This window comes from Poecile atricapillus, chromosome W (assembly GCF_030490865.1).
Source record: "Poecile atricapillus isolate bPoeAtr1 chromosome W, bPoeAtr1.hap1, whole genome shotgun sequence".
Classification (NCBI taxonomy): domain Eukaryota; kingdom Metazoa; phylum Chordata; class Aves; order Passeriformes; family Paridae; genus Poecile; species Poecile atricapillus.
The window spans coordinates 7,830,862-7,854,367 of record NC_081288.1 but is presented as its reverse complement, the minus strand read 5'-3'; the positions used below and the strand labels follow the sequence as shown (position 1 = coordinate 7,854,367).

The window sequence follows — 23,506 nt, the reverse complement described above, 5'->3', positions numbered from 1 at the left end:
GTACTGCTGCAGCTTGAAGCCTCAGGCTTGTCATGACCCTTCCTGTGATAACCAGTGCCTTGTAATCCAGCAGCATTTACTGGATTAACACAGAGAAACTTTAGGAGCAGGAAAACTTAAGGAGCTGCCTAATTAGGAGACTATATAACACAGAATCTAGTTTAGCTTGTAATATAGATTTATATAACTGTGGTGGGAAAAACAGTACAATGTCCAGCAGACACAGGGAGCCATTCCCACCATCCATCCCCATCTCCTCCTTCTGTACAGCCCCTGCTCCCGCCAGGACACCATGTCAGGCAGTTCTCACCTGTCAGTGTCTCACCACACATTTAGCAATTGCTCTTTCCAATCCCTGGGATACATCTAATGTTTTGCTAGCCCATGCGTTGATTTGCCTTTCAGGATGCTCAGCAGCAACCCTATGTTTTTCTGATACACACTCATCTAGTTATAATGCTTAAACCACCCAGGGTCTTGCTCTTTCTGATCCAGAGGACCTTTCTCAAAGGGTTTTGCAGTCTAAACACCACCTTGGACTTGATTATAAGGCCAGATTTTACCATTTCTGCCCTCAAATAACAGCCACTTTGGAGGAGGTCAACTGCTTTAATGCCAGCATTGTCTTTGGTGTGGAGAAAAGAAATTGCTGCAATCTTTTTCTCACAGTTCTTCCTCGAAATTCTTTAAAACACTTTCCCCTTTGTAAAAAGATGCCATATGCAGTAAGCCACAGCCAGCCCTCACTGGTAATAGACTTGTCAGAGGCACATTGGCTTTCTGCAGGGTAGCAGCATGTCATCTGCGGTCTCTGCGAACTGCAACACCGAGCACTCACAGCCTTTCATGGCTCACAAAGCTCTACAAATATCAAAAGAGACCAACAGATAGTTCAGAGCCTTCCCTCTTGAAAATTAACCTCTATGAAAATGAATTCACTGTGACTAAGTTCCCTTCATTTCTCCATTTTCTTCCCTAGGACTGTGCCACTGAAAATCCCTTGTACCAGTAAAGGAAATACTAAATTCTTTTGTGGTCAACAAGCACACATGGAGGGTGGGCTGGTACAGGCAGGATAGGGTGGATGCAGGTTGAAGAGGGCAGTGCTGCCCACTGGAGAAGCAGCACTCAGAGATATGAATTCCACTCAATTTCACACACTGAGAGAAGCCAAACTCATTAAAATAAAAAGCACCAAGCATGCTGTTGCACATGTGAATTCAAACTGGGGGTTTATTTAACTGCAAACTCGATCATTATTTTCTGAACAGGCAGAAGGGGTTAGCCTTTTCAAATACTCTCTGTGAAGCTTGCTTCACACCCTAATTACCCCATAAACATTGAGGTTTTATCCCAACTGACCAGCCTTTCTTCTCAGGGAGTTCTTCAGTGTCATTTACACAGGATGGAGTTAACTCCACAACCAAAGCAAAAATGCCAATGATTCCTTTTATGCCATCATGTTTTGGGTTATGGGGTTTTTAACCCTTCAGTCTTGAAACCTAACAAATTCACCTGCAAATCTCTATTGCTTCTCAAACAGGTTTTAGACAAGACTGATTGGAAAATCATAATTTTTCAGCGAGCTTCTAAATTTTCTAAAACAGAAACAGGTTAAAGAGAAAACCGAAGTAACGAAGGTGATGATAAAGCTGTTTATACATAAGTTTATCTTCATTGTTCTAATGTTATTGAGTCATCCAGTAGTTATATTTGGACAGGTTTCATCCAGTTCCACAAAGTTAATATTTTTCCATTAACTGCAACGACCTTTCTATGAGTTTCTGTAATTTTCCTCAGATTTTTACAGTCAAATAAATGTAGTTTGTCAAATGAGAATGGCTTTTATTATCACCAATCTATGCATGACACTCTCCTTTAATATTCATGCCATGAAAATCTTACAATTTAAAATTTATCCATCATGGGTTGTTCTTTGGGGGGGTTTATTTTCTTCTGATTACATACATTTAAGTGCACACATAATCATATTTTAAGTTTAATAAATGCACACAACTTGCTATGCTACGTGGCTAAACTTTTTCAGTGGTACTTCCACTATATGTGGTTATTTTACACAATCCTACAGACATTCACCCCACTGCCTTGCATCACTTTGCTTTCACACAGCAAGAATAAGCATTTTCAGGAGGTCCAGGCTTTTCATTGATTTTCCTGGGGTTCTCTCTTCCAAAGCAGGAATCCCTATTTCAGTACTCCACAAAAGCATTTAAAAATAACACTTTTTTCACTTGTTCTTGTTTGTGACAAGAGGTTTTCAGGCCACTGCAAGTACAGGTTTGTAGTGGAGAACAGGCTCACGATGGTACAGGGCACACCTTGACATCCCCAAAAGACCAATCTCTGAAACACCTTGCTGAAGTAGGTTGTCAGGTTGTCATAAACCTGCAGTTATTGAAGTAAACTAGATTGAAAGATCATGCATTAAATGTTAGGCTTAAGGAAAAAATGTCAGATTTAATGCCAATATTCACAATCTCATGAAGGCCCATCAAAGTAGCATTAATGGGTTACAGCTTTTTAACTCTCAATATTTAGGCATCCTATGCATGGCTTAAGTAGTTGCCATGTTAACTACTGGAAATCCATCCCTTATACACTCTTTTATAGCAATTAAAAAAAAGGCAAAAAGCAGTGTTGTGCCTCACACTTGATTTTATAGCGTTTTCCCTCCTCCACTGCCATAAATTTCTACCTACAAAACCATAAAGGAGAAAGCTCACTAAAGCCTCTGTTTTGTCATTTGGTATTCACCTGTGAGAGCAGAAAGCAAAGACATGCCCTGCAGAGGGGACAGTGACACGGACTCGGTGTGGCAGCAGCGGCGCTCCCCGCAGCGCTGGGGCCGAGCGCTGCTGTGCCAGGAGGATGGACAATCCCTCCCTGCTCCCTGCCACACCAGCACAGCAAGGTCCAGACAGGCTGCCAGAGAATTGTTTGCACAAGGTCACTTCCATACACATAAACCCGGCTTTTCTCTTCAGGAAAGTAAATATTAGTGCCTATTATTCACAAACATCAAGTATACAGCACGCCTCATGCAAACGCTGCGTGCATATGGACACCAGATAAGCCACCCACACGCTCTATCTCAGATCCACACGCCCTGGCACTCTGCAATCAGCCAAAATGTGCTCCTAGAACAAGATTCATGTTTCACTACCAATATGGTAAATCTTTTTATTCAGAGCTACTCTGTTATTACAGTCAAACAGGCCTGACAGTATCAAAGTTGATCACAGTTCTAATTATAACTTTTAATATGCTGGATTTTATTCATTCCTCCTCCTTTTCAACCTTGATGTTTTATTCCCAGCTATTCAGGGCTTAAGACTCATAAATAAAAAGAGAAGCTTCTGGTTTTTTGAGTATGGATGTTGCTGACTGTCGCCTATTCAGAAGGCAATCTGCACAGAAAGGGTTCAGGGTATAACTATTTAATAGCTCAGAAGCAAATCCCAAGAAGGCAATTACCTAAGGTGCCTGCAGCATCCCAAGTGGCTCTAATTAAGCCACTGCAAAAAAATTACTGAGCTTTAGCTTGTGAAGGATTCAAGGCCATCAAGGCCAGGTTGGGAGGGGGCCCTGAACAACCTGGTCTAATGAAAGGTGTCCCTGCTCATGGCAGAGCCAGAACCAGATGATCTTTAAGGTCCCTTCCAACCCAAATCATTTTGTGACTCAATAATCAGGAGGTACCACACCTGAGATGGACAGCAAGCAGATGAGCCAACTGCTCCAAGGTAAGCAAGCAGACCAAACAGTCTCCTCTCAACAGATGAATAAGCTTTCACCAGATTTCCCTTTGCCATTGAGTTTTCCATCTCCCAAGACGACTTTTTCCTTTTTATTTCTGCTACTTCTTCTCCTTCTGAACACTAACACCAGCGCAGTGCCAAATTTCACTGCTTCCTGAAGCACCAGCCAAATGAACTCACTTCTTTTCATGCCTTGTCATGACTTTTCTTTACCAGGTGCAAGACAATATGATAAACTGAGGTCCCTTTTTATAATCTCAAAATAAAGGACACCGGCAAACCCTCACTTTGGGTGTTCCTGAGATATGTAGAATTCACAAACTAGAACTACATCAGATATAAAACAGCTGAGTAGGACAAAATAATGTACCTCAGATGAGGACCCGAGCTGATTATTTGAGCAGGGAAATTATATCCATGTACTTGAGGAAAATGAGCCAGATGGAGCAAATGTTAAGGCAAATACTATAGCATATGTATCTACAAGGCTCCTCCAGTGCCGGTGAATAATTCAGCTCAACATTAATATTTTTGGGCATATGCAAGTGCATCCAAGAGTTTCTGCATCTCTTTCTGTATGGCCACTTCCTCACTGAGCAGAGGCTCTGAACCAGGTTTGAATTCTGCAATTACAGCGTCCATAGGGAAAATGCAGCTTCAAGGATTCAGTTCACTATTGCCAAACTGTCTCATCCTCACACAGCTCCCAGGGGGTTCATGCAGAGGAGGACAAAGGTAACAATATTTTACAAGTTGCCAACTTGAATCCTGTGAGGACCTGAACTGTGGCCAGATTTAATCATCTGAAGAATCAACGTGGCCCATTTCCCTGCAGTTCCCCTCCAGCAGCAGTCCCACAGCATCATCCTGCCAATCTGCTACACAAATTCCACTTTAGAAAGCATATAAAAGGACATCATTAGTTAGTCTTAAAACATCTGCAGCAAGTATACAGAAGAAATATTTCTATGAAAACCCACAAAAGAGCATGAAATGAGCACCGAACTGACTTAACATTTAAATATTCTTAACACCAATCAATAAGCTTTTTTCCAACACAGCATATCCTCAACTTACTGGAGGCAAAATATTTAAATCCAATAATATATCTCAGTTATGTCAGAGCATTGACTCTGTGATACACAGAACTCCCTGACTTTAATCCAGGATGGTATTTAACATCAATTTCATCTTAAATAAGGCACTCATTTTCAAACTTCAGAGGAATTATTTATGTGCTTAAAAGCAGGCACATGCACGAGCATTTTTCAAAGCTTCCACTCCTGTCCCTCTGCTGTTGGTTATCACTTTCCATTAGGTGTAAGAATTTTTCATAGCAGGCACCAGAAAAATATTAGGAAAGGAGCTACACAGTTATTAGAGGGATGCCTGGGTGATGCTCACTTGTCTGATCTTGTATCATTTTTCTGCCCTGTCACCTCCTCTGCAATTTCCTATCAAATGCATTTGCTCCACATTTCCCTTTCTCTTGGGAGATGTTGCTGTATGAAAGAACACCCGTTAGGCACGTGGCCTGCACGGGGCAGGGTGTGACAAAGCCACCCCTCATTCCCCCATCACTAGTGACCCTGTGTGTGTGCTCCTGGTGTGCTCCTCACTCCCTCCACGGGGCTGGGCAAGTCTGGCTCACTTCTGCCTCAGCTTGTCCCCTTGAGACTGTGACTTCCTCAGAGGCTAAATTTTAGGTACAGGCAGGGAGAGAATCAGTGAAATAAACCTTCAGTGTGGAAGGGAATGTTACTCCAATCCAAAATCTCCTCTACCAATACATACAGTTCCCAGAGGAAGAGCTACAAATATTGGTCAGTTTTGTGTCAAATCAAGTGATTTGCACTCAAACTTGAACTCACATAATTTTAACCGAAGTGGTCACATTGTCACAAAACATTTTTATAGACAGGACTTTTTTACACTTATATACACTATAACTTATTATATTACACTAATATATAATATTTCATTTATATGTAATACTACATAGAAAGCATTTTGAAAATAAAGAAAAGGTGTGCTTCTTTTGCCAAACCAAATTAATCCTTGTGGAGAAGTAAAAATAAAAACAACTTCATTGACTTTAGGCTATGCCAAAACTGCATTTACTTATATGAAGATTATTACTAGGTTCTGCATTTTACAAATACAAATTTTACCCAGGAGTCTTCTCTGTGGAAAAAAATACTGCAAAACCAAAATCCACCAGGCTACAGGAAAGACTGTGAACTGTTTCCTTCTCCCATTCATTGTTTTTCAGTTTTGCTGCCAATATCATTCAGTATTTTACTTGTTTGCTGACCAGATGGCTGAGTATTTTCAAACAGGAAAAAAAAAAAAAAACCAAAAAAAAAAAAACACCATAGCAAATAAGACTTTTTGTCTTTACAATTTTTAACCAAATCTTTGTCAATATTCAAGTCTGGAAATTCTATATGTTTTTATGAATATTGCATTTTGAGGCAAAAAGGAAAAAGACAAAATTGAGGCTGATGACACCTGTAACAGCAGAGGGACATCATGCTTGGCAGGTTTAGCTTGGGAACTTCTGCCTGACTTGAGCCACTCATCCCAGGATAGGACCAGCCCTTGGTGAGCACTTAACTGCCTTATGTGAAATAACCCTGTTCATTGAACAAAGCAATATCTTAAATCACAGCCTGACAAGAAAAATATGTAACACTGTACACTTATGAGCAAGCCCCATCCAGTATCTCCCTCCTGGGCTGTCTCCAAGCCCACAGAGTCCATTTCCACTGCAAGAATAACTAATAAATAAAACTAAGGAGAAACTAGCAGCCCAAGGCAGCCTGAGCTAAGTAAGTGGCAGAGAAAACACATCTTTGATTTAAGTTGGCCATCAGCTACATTCAGCTTCTGGACCCTTTTCTGTGTCTGTGCTGCTAACTCCACTTAAAATGATCTCCAGCAGCAGGGTCAAGCCAAACCTCGCTCAGTGCACAGTTCTCCTGGAGTCCAGATTTACCCACAGGGCTATGGAAGCTTCTTTAGGCAGCCACAAACCCAAATCTGTTAGTATTTCTGGCAGCTAGAGAGTGCCTGGAGCTGCAAGATTCCCTCCTGCATCCCACCAAGGCGAGGGATGAGCTTGGTGTGACAGCAGAAGGCACAGCTTTGTCTGCAGCCCCTTTAAACCCTTTTCCAGGGGCAGGGTGATGTGTTATCATCACAAGGGCTGCATCAGTCAAATCAATCAGCACTGACTCATCAGCCCACGGACTGGGGAAAGGCAGGAGGGAGAGATCAGGGTTTTGCTCAGGCACAGTTCCTCAGCTGTCCCTTGCTGCTGATTGTGCCCACGAGAGATGACCCAATCTAGGGCACAAAGAAAGAAATGCATTCATAGGTGGTTTACCTGCCTGGGCCATACAGCCAGCCTGTAACCACACACATGGGAAGCCATAAAAAATCGTGCAGCTGCCTTTTTGCAGTGGGAAATTAAATACAGATACAAGGTCTAGCCCATTTGACAAATTAAAAACTGATCATTGCAGGCAAGCTTAAATGTGTGTGTCTAGAGATAGACACATAGACACAGGTATATCCTGCATGTATAATACAGAAATTTACCCTGGCATTAGCCTGATGTTAATTACTCCCTGGATAGGAAGAGACTGCTGTGTGATAATGCACCTTTGGTAGGAAGCTGCTACAAGGCAAAGCAATAAAAACCTCTTGGCTCACAAACAGCTCTCCAGAACTAAGGACCAAGACTCTGCTCCTGCTGTGTTTCCTGTCTAATTCAGCAGTTCAGAGGCAAAGATTTAGATCCCTTCTCCAGGATAATTAGGTCACTGCAGAGACCTAGCTGCACCACTGTGATGTCCCAGCTTTATCAGAGCACCCTCACCCCTGCAGCTTACAGAGTGCTGCAAAGTGACCTTGTAGCTTGTGTAACAGCTAATGCAACTCACAGTGGAGACTGATTCCACTCATGGGTCCCTATTTTACTTCAGGTAACTAAAAGCTGAGCATCTACCTGGCAAAAGACAGCACCCCTCTGTAGCCAGTGAAAGAAAATGGGCACATTCAGCAGAAAAAAAAAAAAAAAACACTCTCAGGATGATAAATATTTATCTGGAGTGGTGATTGTCTCTGCCAGATACTTAGGTCAAGCTAGGTGCCTGACTTGTACAATTAAAAGCAAGGTAAGTTCTTTTTATGGTAGAAATGCTGGGTCTGCCTTATGTTACTTCCACACCATCAGGATCTCATGCTTGGACTATGCATGGATCACTGGAGTAAGGTCTCTTCACACTGATTTTCTGCTGTCCTGAAGAACCATGAGGGTGCTACGTGCTTTCCCAACATAAACAAGTACCCTGTTATCATCATCCCATGACAAAACTGCCTTTACTCATCTTTACTGCCCAACTGCAGGATTCCTGTGGAGCTCATCCAGAGCTTCTGCTGCAGTGTCCCACGCTGTGCCAGCTGCCATGGGTAAATCCATGCCAGGGGGCACACTGACAGCTCAGGGACCAGAGCTCTTTGGGTCTGTCCTGTTCAGCAGGCTAGAGACTGCCTGTGAGAGCAGGTCATCGCCCCAATAATTTATTTCTATTTTTAGCCTGTGTGGTGCCCAATGAGGCACTACTGGGTCCTCCCATCAGACTATCTACAGCATAAAAGCTAAATTTAAATAATGTCAAAGTTCGTTAATCAAATTGTACTTTCAGTAACAGTCACATAAAGCCTCCCAAAACCTTGAGTCAGGCATCATTGCTTCCACCCCATCAAATTCATATAACCTATTTAAGTGCCACAGGACCTTAAAACACTATGCAATTTAGCTCCATTTAATTTTACAGATTTTCAAAGTTCACATTTTCAACTTTTCTCTTCAATACTGAGGAGCCAACTTGACTTTTCTCCCACCTTTTTCAATGAAAGCTGTGATTCCTGCATGACCACATGATGAGGCTTTAAGGAAATCTTTTCCCTTGTTTAGCAAAGCAGTTCAAGAGATTTGCAGGTCAGTATCACAATGGGCAATGCAGCAAACCATCTGGTTTGTTTGGGATTTTTTAATTTAAAAGCTGGAACTGCAAAGCAATGACTTTTCAGAGGAGCCAGCAAACATTTAAGTAGAGTTGGCTTTAAGTGCTGTTAAAAATACTGCAAAACAAAAAGATACAGGAATTGATTGTTTTTGACATTATGCCTCCTCTTAGCTGGGGTGAATGGGAGTGTGATCATTGATCACAGCTATTTCAGTAGCAGTTCAGGGCTCACTGTTGAACTATTTGTGATACCTGGGCAGTGAAAGGATGGCTTGGATGTCTTCCTTTGGAGCAGGATAGAGCAACCCCTCTGGATCTACTGTCTCACTGTGCAGAGGCTAACACGGAGAACAGCGGGCTTCCAGCTACAAAAAGGATCATTCAGAGCCCTTCTGTATCCTATATTCAGCATCAAAACCAGGCATTAATTGACAGTCATCCTGCCAGATCTTCTGGAAGAGGAGAGAGTTGGCCTGGGTTCAGCTGTTACTTGAGCAGCTCTAGGGGAGAGCCACTCTCCTACTAATCAGGACACTTGACATTCATCACAAGGCAAGACAAGCTGCTCATCAGCAGGTCTGCAGGGCAGGTGCTTGTGAGGAAGGTGCAGCATGATAAGCTGAATCATTTCCCACTCCAGTTCTATCGTGCAGCCTTTCCGCAGCATCCCTGAGATGAACATCAGCTCACAGTCCCTCCATGCAAGCGTGAATCCTGCCATAAAGAAATCTGGTTACAGCCCCTCGTTCTTTCCTTTCAAGAGAAGTCTGGGGCTTTTTTTTAAATTGGATTAAATAGGAACAAACGAAAGAGAGAAGAAAAGAACTGTCTTGGGAAATCTTTCTTTTCTTCATTTGCTTCAGGGAGCCACAGAGCTGGAGATAAAAAGCAGCTTACCAGAAACAAGCAGCATTTGATCAGCACTGTTGACCTGCCAGCAGGAGGGAGCCATGGATATAAAAGCCTGGGAAAAATCAGCAGTCATCTGTTTCTGCTGTACGTCTCTCAAAACACACAGCACCACCCCTTGTGTGTACAACACACGACCGGCCTGTGTGAAGGTCTTCCTCTAAGGAACTTCAGAGAGCAAGTACAAAACCAGAAGGATTTCACACACCACAGGAAACACTGTGGGAAATTAACACTTTAAGAGTCAACAGCTCAGGTCTGAATCACCTTTACCCTTCAGTTTGCTGCTAGCAGTCACCACCTTGTGCACTTCTGTTTTCTGTGACAGTAGAATCAATTTAGACACTGATTTCTCTACTGTTAAATGTGTATTGCATTTTATCAAGCCAGCAGCAATTATGTTAATGGCATCTTCAGGTTTTTGCATTCCCCATCACTCCTCCCTCTGGCTTGGTTATCTAATGCATTTGAATTTTCTGATCATATTCATTACATTAAAAACACTCTAAGCATGTTCAGGTCAGTTCCACCCTCAGAGAGAAAGTTCACCCTCTCCCTAAAGCAGGGTTTTTTCATCAAATTGGATTATAAGATTAGCACTAGTAACTCACATTGGTAATTATAATATAGAAAATAGCTCTTTTGACTGGGTTGACCCTGCTAACTAGAAGAGGGCCAGGGATCTGCCCACACTCATGGACTGGCTCATCTTGTTTACAGGAATATCTTCTCCTGAGGCTCCTGTTCTTGGCAGGGTGGGCATAGCCTTTTACCCAATCCCAAATACCCTGAGCCACTTTCCTGGGGATTATCCCTGGAAAATATTTGTACCTCTAAGGTGGACCAAAATCTAACCAAATGAAAATTGAGCTCTCCAGCATTTTCACCACCAGGTAACAGTCCCTATCACTTTTTGTAGGTACTTTCCAACAGTCTTCAAGTCTCAGCATAGACTTCAAGTCTCTCCTCTGTTGTGTGCTGTATTTCTTAACCACAAAACATGAACAGGTAAGAGAGGTTAATCCCATATCAATGGGATGAGTGATTTGTTTTCTCTTTGTAGCAGTAAAAACTCAATGTCAAAGAAAATTTCTAGTTGGGAATACAGCATCATCTGGAATTACTGTTTTTTTCATTGAAAACATGTCTTGCAACCAGCAAATACCCTTTCCTTGCAGGAAAAAGTCAAAGCACACAATAGAGCAACAATCCAGTTCTTTCACACCTTTAACACACAGCTCTTGTTTTCTTCTTTCTACATCAAGAAATAAAATCCCCTTGCCATTATCTCAGTGTAAATCCAGGCTAGCTCTATCCCACCAAAATTTTATGTTCTAGAAATAAAGAAGACCAGACTTGTGCCCTTGAGTAGGTCCCAAAGCCTCCTGTACCACTTCCATCACACCAGAACCTAACCACTGACTGAGTCATCTCTGCCACTCTCCCAGCTGAACCCTCACCCTTTTCTTTTGGTTTTGTTTTGTTTTTTTTCCCTTTGGCAGGTGAGGTTGCAGCCAAACCAGTGTTAGTTGTGACTCAGCACAGTGACAGGATCATCAGCACCAAGACAGAAGAGTCAGCAGCTCAGCTGCACATGTCGTCCTAGATCACCTAAATCAGCTCTGAGCCCATGTCCCAAGTGCACAGCAATTACTGTCTGGCACTATTTATCAAAGAGAGTATCACAATGCTTGTGAAACAAGGTCATTATGAGACTTAGATAATGTTTTGCAATTGAAAGGGGCTTGTTTGTTTGCTTACTTTAAAAGATGGTTGTTAAAATAAAATAAAAAAGGGGATGTTTATCTACTTCTCTCCTTCAAAACCAGAGGTTTTTGTTTTCAAAAGACTGAAAACCAAACTGAACCCAGTACCAGCAATCAAAATCTAAACACACTTTCAGGTCCAGGGTAAGACCTACGGTATTACCAAGGGGTAGTGAGCAGAACACTCTTTTCCAAGTGGGTGTAAGAGTTAGAGAAGACATAGGCATGCTAGATAACAACATGGGACCTTCACAGCAGCAGCCCCTAGAAAAACCTTGGCACCAGCTGGGAGACATGTGGGACCTGTTCCCAAACACTGTTTCTTTCCTATCTCAAGTATGAGGCATTCAAGGCTACTTTTCTTTTTACCAGCCCTTATCTGTTCTTCTCAAACTCTTTTTTTTTTCTACTTAGTTGGTGCTTAGCACTTCCTTCAGCAGGTGTTGACAGCAAGCTACCATATGACATAGGGAAGCCTGCAGTGATGGCATCTCCCTGCTGCCCACAGCCTGAGCCCTGCAGGTCTGAGAGCCCCTGGCTCTGCCCCACGGTGGCTGCAGGCAGTGGCAGCTCTGCCAACACCTTCACTGAGAACAGGGTCACGCTCACAGAAAAGGTTCCCTTCAAGTGATTCCAGCATTTCTGACCCAGGTCATCACCTGCCATAAAGCAACACACAGTACTGCCAAAGCCTCCCCAACCAACACCAGGTGGAAAACATGGCCTGGACGAGGCAGCTGACAGCCCAAATCCCTGCAAAAATCCATCCTGGCCCCTGGCTGGCTGGCTGTCCTGACTCCACAATGCATGGATGTGTCAGGAATTCCAGCACAGGTCCCACTCTCACTCAACATCAACCTATGAAGAAAAGAGAAAATAAAATCATGGCCTTCTTTATAAATGATAAATCTCACCCTGAGTGATTCAGTGATATTTGATGGTGGGAGAAATGCAATCTTGTGTTGGTTTAATGGCTACTACTCTTTTGAGTTTATGGTCTGTTACAGCAGTTTCCACTGTGACTAATTCTCTCATCCTTGAATCATTACAACCATGGCTCACTATCCAGTTTTTATGCCAGCATCTGTCTTCCTTCCCTGGTTTTCATTTCTGACACCTCACCAGTCTCTCCTGTGCTTCCCCCACCTTGGTCTGCTCGTGTGCTTTCTGCTGTGGTACCCGTGTTTTAGCATCTGTCTCCTCACCTTTTGTGCATGTGTTTCCACTCCATCGACTTCATTGTCAGCAGTTTTGTAGTCTGTTTCTTGCTCCTCTTTCCTCATCTTTATGACCCTTCAACACCATGGAAAATGGAAGCTGTACATTTTTCTTTCCCACACAAACTCCATGTAGCAAGACGTGAAAGAAATAAAATGGTCTGTATTGGAATCTTTCCATAGCCTCTTCTGCTGACTATGAATCATTCATAGATTAAGTGTCTAATATCTTTCAAGGTGGTTAGAAATTAAGGAATACAACATTGGACCATCCCAGCAGCTGGCATAGCTAGCACCTGCTCTGTTGCCAAAACAGCAAATGCAGATGCTTCAGAGAAAGGGACAAGGGTACCAATAAGGGGCAGCAAGGAAACCAACTTAGAAGGAGAGTTCCTTGCTAAATGAACTAATCCCTTCAGAGATTTTAAAGCCAACAGAGACTAAATGAATCTCAGAGATCAAATAGTTGTATTTGATCAACCCAAAGGTTGTTTATGGCCATGTAAAAATAAAAAGTTATTACCTTTCAACAATAAAAACATTTAGCCTTTCAAGTGCACAAAAATCCTTTTAATTTCTACCTTATCCAATAGATTTGCATCTCATTAATTTTCTCCATCCCATGCATTAATGCATGTTCTTCTTTTTCTTGCTCTGTCAAGTTACTCCCTCCTTACCTAGACAGCCCCACCCCTCGCTGTGATCACTGTGTGCTCATTAACCAGCTTTAGAACAAACACAGTGTTCACGGTTCCTGAGTACTAATGATAGGGCACAAAACCACTCTGACAGGTTTTATTCTTTTCTTTTTCTTTTAATCACCCACCCAAACTGTTTTACCATCAGCACATGCGCTGCCTCTACAGAGCCTTCTGCAATGACTCCAAACCTCTTCCCAAGCAGGTACAGCTCTCATTCAACACACAAGTGTTTCAGACACTCAGACTCCTGCCAGCAGACATCCCTGCTACTCCTGCCACGTGTACTTGGTGACAGGCCTGCTGGTTTATGTAACACCTTTCCAAGACTGACACATCTCCTCTCCATCCTTCAGATGCAAAGACAGAATTTCACCTTGCTTCCCACGCTGCTTAGCTCCGTACCTAGTATCCTGATTTAACGGACTAATACACTTAAAATATTTCACACTTCGCTTAGACATATTCGATTTTTTAACCTTTTCTCGTCATGAGAATTGGCACTATTTCAACACACCAAATCCACTTTATTTGACCTAAGTTCAAGTTCATGCTTCCCCTTTATTCTTAAGACTTCTTTGCCTTTCCCTTGCAAGTGATTTTATAAAAGAGTCTCATTTTCCAAGAACATTTCTTATATTGCTTTTGCCTTTTCCATAAGCATTCTAGCAGACTAGTGCTAGAAAGCATTTAGCATTACCTTTTAATTTACGTGCCTACTGAAACAGCAGGTAAACCATGCAATGTATCAGAATCACATTTATTATCAATGTCAAAGGCATGTCTCAATCTGCATAGTAACTGAGAGTCTAATGGGAGTATGAAAGAAAACATCTTTCCCAGCAGGACACTCTGTATCTCTCTTTGAAAGCAATTTGACTGAATGGGAATTAAGAGAAGAGTCACTCGGTGAGTTCAATTTTTTTTATTATTATTTCAAAAACAACACAGGGAAAGGAAAGATGAAATGAAGAAAAGACCCATTTAGGCTGAGTATCAAATGTCCTAAAAGCAAAATCTGCTCAGATTTGAGTGAATCTCTAAGGGGAAGCTGAAGAAGACCCATTCAGTTGAAAAGTGTAGAAAAGAAAAAGTACCAAACACCGTAACATAAGATGTAACAACCATTGTCCCTGCAGCAGCAGGGGGACTGGCATGAATACCTCATTATTTCCAACATAACAGCTTAATGTGTATTTAATGGCAGTGAAAAGCATGGGTGTCATCAATTCCACTCAAAGTCATAATTTATGCAACACATGAAACATTTGCATGAGTACCCTGATCATCACTAGCATGGCAGAAAGAATTCACCAAGCACTTATTCTTCTACCACTGTCCTAATTCGAGCTGCCAAGTCACCAGAGGCACAGTGATGGCTGTACACAGGGTACAGTGATGGCTCACCCCATGTTCTGGACCCCAGCCATTCAAGCTGAGCCTGTCTCCATCTCTTGGAGATGCAGGAATCACCTCTAAATTTACTGCTGGCATTGGAGAGCTCAGGGAGCACTCACAATCTGAATGACCATCACAGCCTGGACTGAACACTGTTGTGACTGAAGTTTATGGCTGTATCACTCCAAAAAGTCACAGGAACATTGATTCAAGCTGCTTGGTACCTTTGGTTTGCAGCACAAACACACCCCTCCTAAATCCAGTGTGCTGAACTACTACAATCCCTGATGAATGAAGTCAATGACAAAAAGGTTTCTGGAAAGTGACATTGCTAGACATTATTATTTTACTACCTATGTAATCAGAGCACCAAGGAGCCTCAGACACAGCCAGAGATCCCACTGTTCCAAATGTTGTGCCAGCACAGAAATCTCACAAACCACCAGATATCTGTATTTGTCATTAGTGAGGGAACAAAATAATAAGTTGTCAAGGAAGGAGTGGGGAAAGTGCTGCTAAAGAAGGATCCCCTATAGATTGAAAATGAGCTACCTGTCAGTACATTAAGCCTTGTGCTTCTCAGACTTTTTGGATATAAAACAAAAGACGTTTACCAAGTCTTTAAAGGACTGCAATACCCTCTGATAGGCTGTGCTTTCTTATGGCACAGCTTAATCCCTGGGTCTGCCCAAATCAGAGTCAATGTCATCGGGAGCTGATGTGTTTTTAATGCCAATACACCCAGATCACTCAAATCAGACTGAAATAGGGCAAATAGCAAAGTTTTGAGACAAAACTATTAACTTCTAGTCTTCCCTTTTGTAAAGCAGTTCATCTGCTATCCTGGTTCTTTGTAAGCTCTTTTTTTGTTTCCCCTCTGTCTCCATCCAGACATGTTTATAATTACATTTCCTGAGACACACATTTTCATGGCTGCACACACCCCAGAACAAGTAACACACAGCTTTTTAACCATGTGAGTGAGGGCTGTCTCTGTTTCAAAGAGCATTCAAGACAAGTAAAACAACGTTGTTAGCCTCTCTGAAAAGAAACCAGAAGCACAGAGGTCCAGCTCTAAAGGGGTACAGGATTGGGCTGCAGAGAGAATTTGCACTCCTAAAGCCCAATGCAAGCTCTACACTTTTGGTACCACTGCACAGGTTCAGCTCTCACCTTTAACCATCTGCAGAGGTTCATTTTTTTGAAGCAAAGACTTTAGGATGAAAACAGCTCTAAAAGTACCTGTTTCCCTTCACTAGCTGAAAAGGGAGATAGGTAATTTAAAGCAGGTGGCTGCAAAAATTCCTCTCTCTGAGAATGACTAACATTTAGGAAAAACATGCTGTGAGAATGATCAACATTTAGGAGAAACATGCCCAAAACAGACACTGATTTGCCAGACATCACCTCTCCCTACTGCAAGATTTCCCACGCTAGACTAGCACTGAACTCTGCTGCTTGGAAGACAACAAGGAAATTTCATAGGCAAAAAGAGAATATTCCCCAGGTCAGAAATGCTCTCTTTCATCACAGAAAGGAGACGTGGTATTCTGCACCCCCAGCCAAGGAAGTGCCACACTGCAATTTCCTCCAAGCATGGATCAGGACCCATCACCAGCCCAGTGCTCCCATCTGGCCGCAGTCACCCATGCCCAGCCTACTCTGAGAATGTACAAATTCGTTCTTACTAAGCGCTGCAACTGGAGGAGTGGGGAAGCTCTGGCCCCAGAGCATCCTCGGATAGGAGAGGTTAGAAGGAAGGGAACTGACTGTTGTTAACCCATTTACAGGTTTCTGCCTGCCTGAGCAGAGCTCCAGCCACCTAGACCTGTTTGGGATGGTGACACCCAGCCTCCTCACCTCTACTGCTGGCTTAAAACACAGGAAAGACACACTTGCTTTTTAACAGCAGCAGAGAGGATTTCCCTGCATGCAGGAGTAAGGCTGGAAACCCTGGAAAATATCTTCATGAAGCCCAGGTCCCTTCCCCGGAAAACCTCAGTGGCCACCCGGGGCTGCGCATCCCTGCCCGGCCGCCTCAGCCCCGCATCCCGCACAGCTGCGCGGAGCGTCCCTGCCCCGAACACACCGAGATCGGAGTGTAAGAACCAGCTTCGGGTTCTTACAGCAGTAGAGGGCCAGAAAGTTTCTGTCCCCGTGTCACAAGCACGGCTCAGCCCCGGACACATCGAGCTGACACCGGCAGGGCGGGACAGCTTCACACACCATCCCTCCCTCACTCTCCACCTTTGCGCTGATTCGACACGGTATTTAGAAAAACAGCGACGCCGGCCGAGCCCCCTTCGTTTGGAGGGGGACTCTACTATTTCCACGCACCGAAGGGAGCAGCGATCACCACGGGCAAGGGCAGTTCGCCAAGGGAAGCCGCGCCACTCGTCATGCGGGGGACTCGGCCGCCCCAGAGCCCGCACCGGCGGAGGGTCCTTCCCCTGGGTCTGACCCCTCTACCAGCCCCGGACAGCTCTGGGGAAACCTGCAATAGCCAGCAACTCCACCTTGCTGGGATGCCACCCTCCTCCCGAGCCGGTGCTTACCCCCACCCGCCTTTACGGATGGGGAAAAGCCAAAGAGGAGGAGGAAAATCTCACCTCCTCGCAGGGCGGCAGCTGCAGGGCGGCCGCCTGCCAGCCCAGCAGCCAGCAGCACAGCCAGGCTCTGCCCGGGTACCCCCGCTCCGCTCCGGCCCGCCGCATCCTCAGCATCCTCAGCAGCAGCATCTTCCTCCTCCTCCTCCTCCTCCTCCTCCTCCTCCCCCGCCGCGGAGCGCCCGCGCACCCCTTCCCGGGGGTGGGGGGTGCTGCTGGGGATCACCGGCCCCTGCTCCTGCCGGACACCTGCGAGCCCCGGCCGCGGGCTGCCCCTGGCCCTGCGCCCCGCCTGCAGCCGGGCATAACCCCGGGGCTGTCGGACACAGCGGCCCCGGCGGCCGCCCCGGCACCGCCAGAGCCGGGAGGAGGGGCCGGCAGCGGGGGGAGGAGGAGGAGGAGCGGGAGGGGGAGGAAGGCTGGCAGCGCAGGCGCACGCTGCCGAGGCCGGTCCAGCCCCAGCGTGGCGAAGGGAGCGCGGAGCATCCTCCGGCTGCGTCTCACCGGCCCCAAAACCTCCGCGGCGGGGGCGGTAGCGGGGCCGAAAGCCGCAGGCAGCCCGGGCGCCGCTAGGGAGCACGGCAGCACCCCCGGCCTGGAACCTCCGTTTCCATAGGATCCGGGATGGGAGCGACGCTGTGGGATGGAATCCCTCCTTCCCCAGCCCTGCCGTGGGATGCTGGCCTGCATCCCCCGCCGTCTCCCTCCTGCCTGCTAGCACCCCTGTCCCTGTCCATGGCAGCACGGGCTGCCTGAACCCATCTCCCTGCTCCTCGGACGCCAAGGCTGCTCCGTGTCCCCCCCAAAGGCGGAATCCCACCAGGCAGGATGTGCGCTGGACCGCTCAGCCCATGGCCAGAGCAGGGCAGTAACCTGCTCGGTGACATGGGAAAGCAGCTTATTCGTGGCCTGACCCAAATTATTCTTATCCCCCAGAATTATGCACATTTCTCCCTCGGTGGTTGCCGTTCAGTCTGAATTTTATCTCCTGTTTCCCAGCAATGTCCATCTACTCATTCCTAATGAAGCGTGTGACTGCCTCAGGAACCAATGTTCTTCTGCCTCCCTGGCATCTCTGGGGTTGGCCCTGCTCGCTTTCCTGCTCCCTCCTGGATCTTCCTTTCTGCCTGCTCTGATCTAACTGGCAAACCCCAGCAGCACAGGGCTTCCCACGGCTAGCACAAGATGTTCCTGTGCTTATTGATCCACTTTTCAGACTCCAACACATAGACCCTTTTTTTTTTCCTTTTCTTTCAATTCATGGAGTGACTTTGTTTTGGTAATTTTACTGCAGTTCCTGCTCACCGTGATTCAGGTTTGACTCAGCTTTTATTCACTTCATGAAAAGAGATGGGGATGTAAGGGCAGAGTCAGATCTTTGCGTCATGCACGCCCTCTGTCCATCCCTGGCTGGTGTCATTGCTGTGACCGTACACCAACACAAAAATGGTTCCATTTGCTCATTTATGTCATTTGAGAGCCTTTCTGGAGCAGGAAGGGAGCTCTGTGATGCTCTGCTAACAGAGACAAATTTGCAATTTCCCTTTGTTCTTGTACAGAGCCTTGCTCTGATTTTAATTCCAGCTGGAGGAAGGAAAGTGGGTTATGGTGCTTCCATCAAAGGCCCCATCGCTTACCAGGGTGCCAAATAAAGCACCTTGTGTAATCAGTTACAGGAAAAAAAATCAAATTATCTTTCCAGAAAAGGTGGAAAACAGGATAGAAACCCTGCTGCTGCTTTATGTTTTGTGCTTCTGCACTGGGTAGGTCACAAGGTTGGTCCCAAAGATTTGTTGCTCACCTTAACTGCAGGACAAAATCCAGAGTCTGAGGAGCTCTGATTTCAGCTGGAGCAGCGTTTCTCTTCACCTTCGGTAAAATAAAGCACACAAAACTGCAGGCACCCCCAGGCATGCAGCAAGGGACTCACTCTGAAAGTATATGGGAAAAAATATATTGGTTGGATACAGCATGCCTTTCATGCAAGGAAAATGGGTACAAGGTCAACTTGCAGAAAAGTGCACTTCTTGCTCTAGGTGCTGACCTCGAGTGAGAATTCGGAGTGGGAATTCTGGGGGGCTGCTGGCAGAATTGCTCTCTGCAGTGTGGGGTTACTGCTGCTGATTCCCAGGGACCCTCCAGGAGGCAACAGGGCCAGCAAGAATCAGTTCAGGTGAGCAGAACTTCCATACAGAGCAGGGATGGCTGAGAAAAGGGAGAACCAGTGTGCTTTGTCAGCTGCTCTGTCACCCTTCTGCATCACTAAATTATTTGACCTTAAAACTCAGAGAGGGGCAAAGTCAATTTACAAGTAAAAGTCTACACACACTTCTTCAGGACTCACAGTATGTTACCAAAGCTTTTCTACTGTCCTCTGTGGAACTTGCTGTCTTCCTAGCAAGAAAAATCACTGGGATCTGAGATTATTTTTTTGTTTTACTTTATGTTTCCAAATGACACAAGGTCCAGAAATTACTCGATCTTTAAAAGCAATATCATCACTTTGGTTGCTGTGCTATTTGAACAGGATCTGAAATGCCTGTGATATTAAATCCTGAAGATCTTACCTGAAAGCAGGATGGCAAAAATTCTGCAGTGAATAGTAAGCATGTGGCCAGCAGAAAATAAAAAGGATATTGTTTAAAAAAAATAATGAGCTTAGGCAGACAAGAACAAATGAAGTAGAGGAAAGCAGCATGGGATTTGAGACATATTGTGTAACTTTAATATAAAAAAAAAGTAGCACCTATATATAAGGCAGCAGTGATAAAAGAGTTTTAAATCAAGTAAGAACAGATAGCAGGGCATGAAACACAGTTTTGAGATCTGTATCTGAAATGTTGACCTAATATTTTGAGTCAAGTGAGGAGATACAAAAGTAATTCAGAAGATTTATGCAATCTCACTTAAAAACAATTGCCCAGCTCAACTAAGGTACAAAAGAAGAAGAAGGGAAAAAAGCAAAGTAGTGAGTAATAATTTATACTGTAATGTGTTTCAAGCTTTATCTCCCCTATTGCCTGAATTTTATTGTGCATCAGCCTGGTATAAGTTAAAGATGTAAAAGTGTACCTTTATACTGCTATTCTAAGTTGTGCACAGAAGAAAAAAACAACAGCTTGCAGGCATTTAGGATCCAGATCTGTAAACAGTTCTTCCTGACACCACCAAGATGCTGAAAGTTAATCATGGATTTTTATGTTTGCAAAGCTCAAGCCATAGGTTTCCCTGGTAGCCACTGAGCTGGGGCAGGGAAAGGGCCATATGTCACTAATGTTAATGACACCAAGTGAAAGGGAAAATTAAATGGCTGCCAGCTACTGTTTGGATGACAGCAATTAGTAACTACACTTGGGATTAGTCAGGTCTGTAGGCTGACAGTGGCTTTAGTGGGAATACCTCACAGAGTAAATGAAGCTATTAACCCTTTTCTGCTCTGCCTGTTTCTGGTGAAATCGCCTTAAAAACCTTGCCTGCACACACATTTCACTGCAACTTTTGGAAAAACTAACCAACATAAAGCAATTTCATGGAGTTTCTTCACTGAAACTCATTTTCTAACATTTCTGACTGTCCATGTGGTTAAATTTTGTGATTGCTCTACAAGAGTAGCTGCTTTCCCACAGAAGGTAACATTCCTTTAGCTTGCTAACATGTCCATCTATGAGCTCTACTGCAGCATGTCCCGCTCAGACTTCCTATTTTTCTTTTGAACCATGTATTTTCCCATATAACCTGGTCACCTGTGTACTTTCCATGAGGGAATACTTCATCTGAAGCAAAAATTAACACTCTTTCAAGACACTGTGTCAAGCTGGTGCTTTGCTGAGTGCAGTTCAAGAAAGCCTTAAAATATGTGCTTGCTCCTACAAATGCTTTTACTTTTAGACTTCCAAATTTTTCAAGCTCTTAGGAAATTCAAGATACATAGCAATACTTAAAGAATGTTTATACCCAGGCCTCTAGTTCAGCTCTGACCTACTTAGACATCACTTAAATTTTCAAGTTTTTCAAGGATCATCATGAGTTCATCCCAGAATAATCTGGAGAACCCAGCTGAGAAAGCTGATGTGATGGCTAAGCAGTCACTGTAAAAAATGGATGGCATTTGCAGTGAGATCTCTCTCAGGTTCTTCTGTAGCCCACAGAAGAACCCAATGCTGGGATTCACCTCCCTTAACTTTGTCACCCACAGCCCGTAGGCTTTTGGGAGTGCTATTCACCCTCCCCTAGAAAATAAGTTATAAACACATCAGAAACCTTTTTCTAAAGGGTACCTGACAGCACCCAGAGATGAAAATGAAGGTAGCCTTCATCAGACATGGTTTTAATTATTTATTTGAGGTGGAGTTGAATGTCTTTTCTCTCCATTAACTGTACAGGTAGTTCTGATATAGGCACCTATACATGGTGCAATGAAGCCCACCCTAAATAATTTTCTGCTGTCTAGTGAGTGTCCTCTTCAAACACCCTTCAGTTTTGGGGGTGTATTATCTGGTACATGTCTGACTGGCTTATGCTCTACCCTCAGCCCCACCTGCATCCAAAGCAGAGCCCAGCACAGGGAAAGCAGCGCGGCACATGAGGGATTGCTGGGCTGTGTGATCCAATTGTGAAGCTTTGTCACATAGCTGTAGCCTCCTGATGTACACCTGAAAAACAAGGAAATAAGGCTTCCTGGATAGAGAAAAGCCAGGATCAGCTTGTACTGCTTTTTCACAATTCCCACTCTGATATGTAACATTCAGGATTTATCCCTTTCCCTCCTTTGCTCCTCAATGCTGTATTTTTGCCTCTTCTCCCAAGAGATGTTTAGAGTGCCTGTATTTTGCTCTTCTAGCAAATTTCATCTTTTGGATCCACTTTAAACCTCTTGGAGCCTTCCATTCGTGATTTCTTTGTTCATCCTTTCTCTCATTGTGACTTCAGTTGAATTTTCCTGTAAATCTTCCTCTTGGCTTGGCACTAGAACAGCTCCTTGAATACATATAATTTAATATGAGCTGTGCAAAGGTAAGACATAAAAGACCCAAAGCACTTCTGCACCATTTCTATCCACAGGCCTGAAGAAGAGAGGTTAGAGATATAATCTGCCTTGCTCAAATCTGAATCACAAGAATTACATCTGTAAGAGAGGATTTCCTTTGCTTTTGAGATAGCCATGATTTGACAGCTCTTTGTTTTCTAAACTAAGGGGGAAATATTAATTTTCAGTTTTATAATGTATAGACCTTCTGATTCTCCTCCCTATCATATATAGGATAAAAAGAGATGATCACTGCATTAAAATCAGTTAGCCATGTTTTTTTTGATTAAGAAGGAATAGCAAGGGTAAATATTTCCAAGACAACTGGGGACAGACAGCAGGATCAGTGTTGCCGCCCATATTGCTTGGTTTTATTAAGTTCAGAGGTAGTTTACCCCAGTTGCTCCCCAGTCATAAAGAATGGTTTGTCCCCAGGTGCCCATCATGGTAAACCCTTCCCATTTTTCCAGATTGTTCCCTATCCATCACCCTAATCCTGCCCCTAAGCCCTGTCAATCTATGTGAACCCCCACCTTTTGTTCCAGTTCTTTCCCTGCCTATCATCCCTTCCTCGACGCCCTATTGATTGTACAGTTGCTTTCCCCCCCCCCGGGTCCCTACCATTGGTCCTGCATATTGTAATCCCCACCCTTAACCCCTCCGTGGCTGTTGTCCCATTGGTCACCATACGAGCCGCCCACGGTCCTTAAAACCTGGCGCATGGGGGTGCCCAGGGTCTCGGCTCAGACCTCTCCCCTGTGATCCCAGCCCCGCACCTGTTGGAATAAACTTGTTCCTGGGAAATCGGAGGAGTTTGAGCACTCTTTCTCCCTTCGTCACAACCCGTGTCGCCCTGTAAGCCTCAACGCCAGAGCGCAGAGGAGCTCTGGAGGTTCCAGGTTGAGCCTCGCAGTGCTAGCCTGGTTCCCCACTCCTGCCGCTGACATCGGCCACAGCTAGCCGAGGCAAGAGAGGCCGATTCGGGCAGCGACAGATCAGCATCCAAAGCCTTTTACTGCTGCTATTAGGGTTTCTTAGCCATTCATCCACAGGCATCTTTTCCCAGCAGAC

The 23,506-nt window shown here is 44.5% G+C and overlaps 1 protein-coding gene across 2 annotated transcripts in view; it reads right to left on the bottom strand.

Moving 5' to 3' along the window:
• LOC131592411 (endosome/lysosome-associated apoptosis and autophagy regulator family member 2-like) overlaps window positions 1–17,745 on the bottom strand; it is a 93,306-nt gene extending 75,561 nt beyond the window's left edge. For both annotated transcript variants that reach the window (XM_058863904.1, XM_058863905.1), the window contains exon 1: window positions 17,413–17,745. In XM_058863904.1, coding sequence (XP_058719887.1) covers window positions 17,413–17,541 — 129 coding nt within the window. In that variant the 5' untranslated portion in view covers window positions 17,542–17,745. The remainder of the gene's footprint in view (window positions 1–17,412) is intronic.
• Window positions 17,746–23,506: the final 5,761 nt, after the last annotated feature.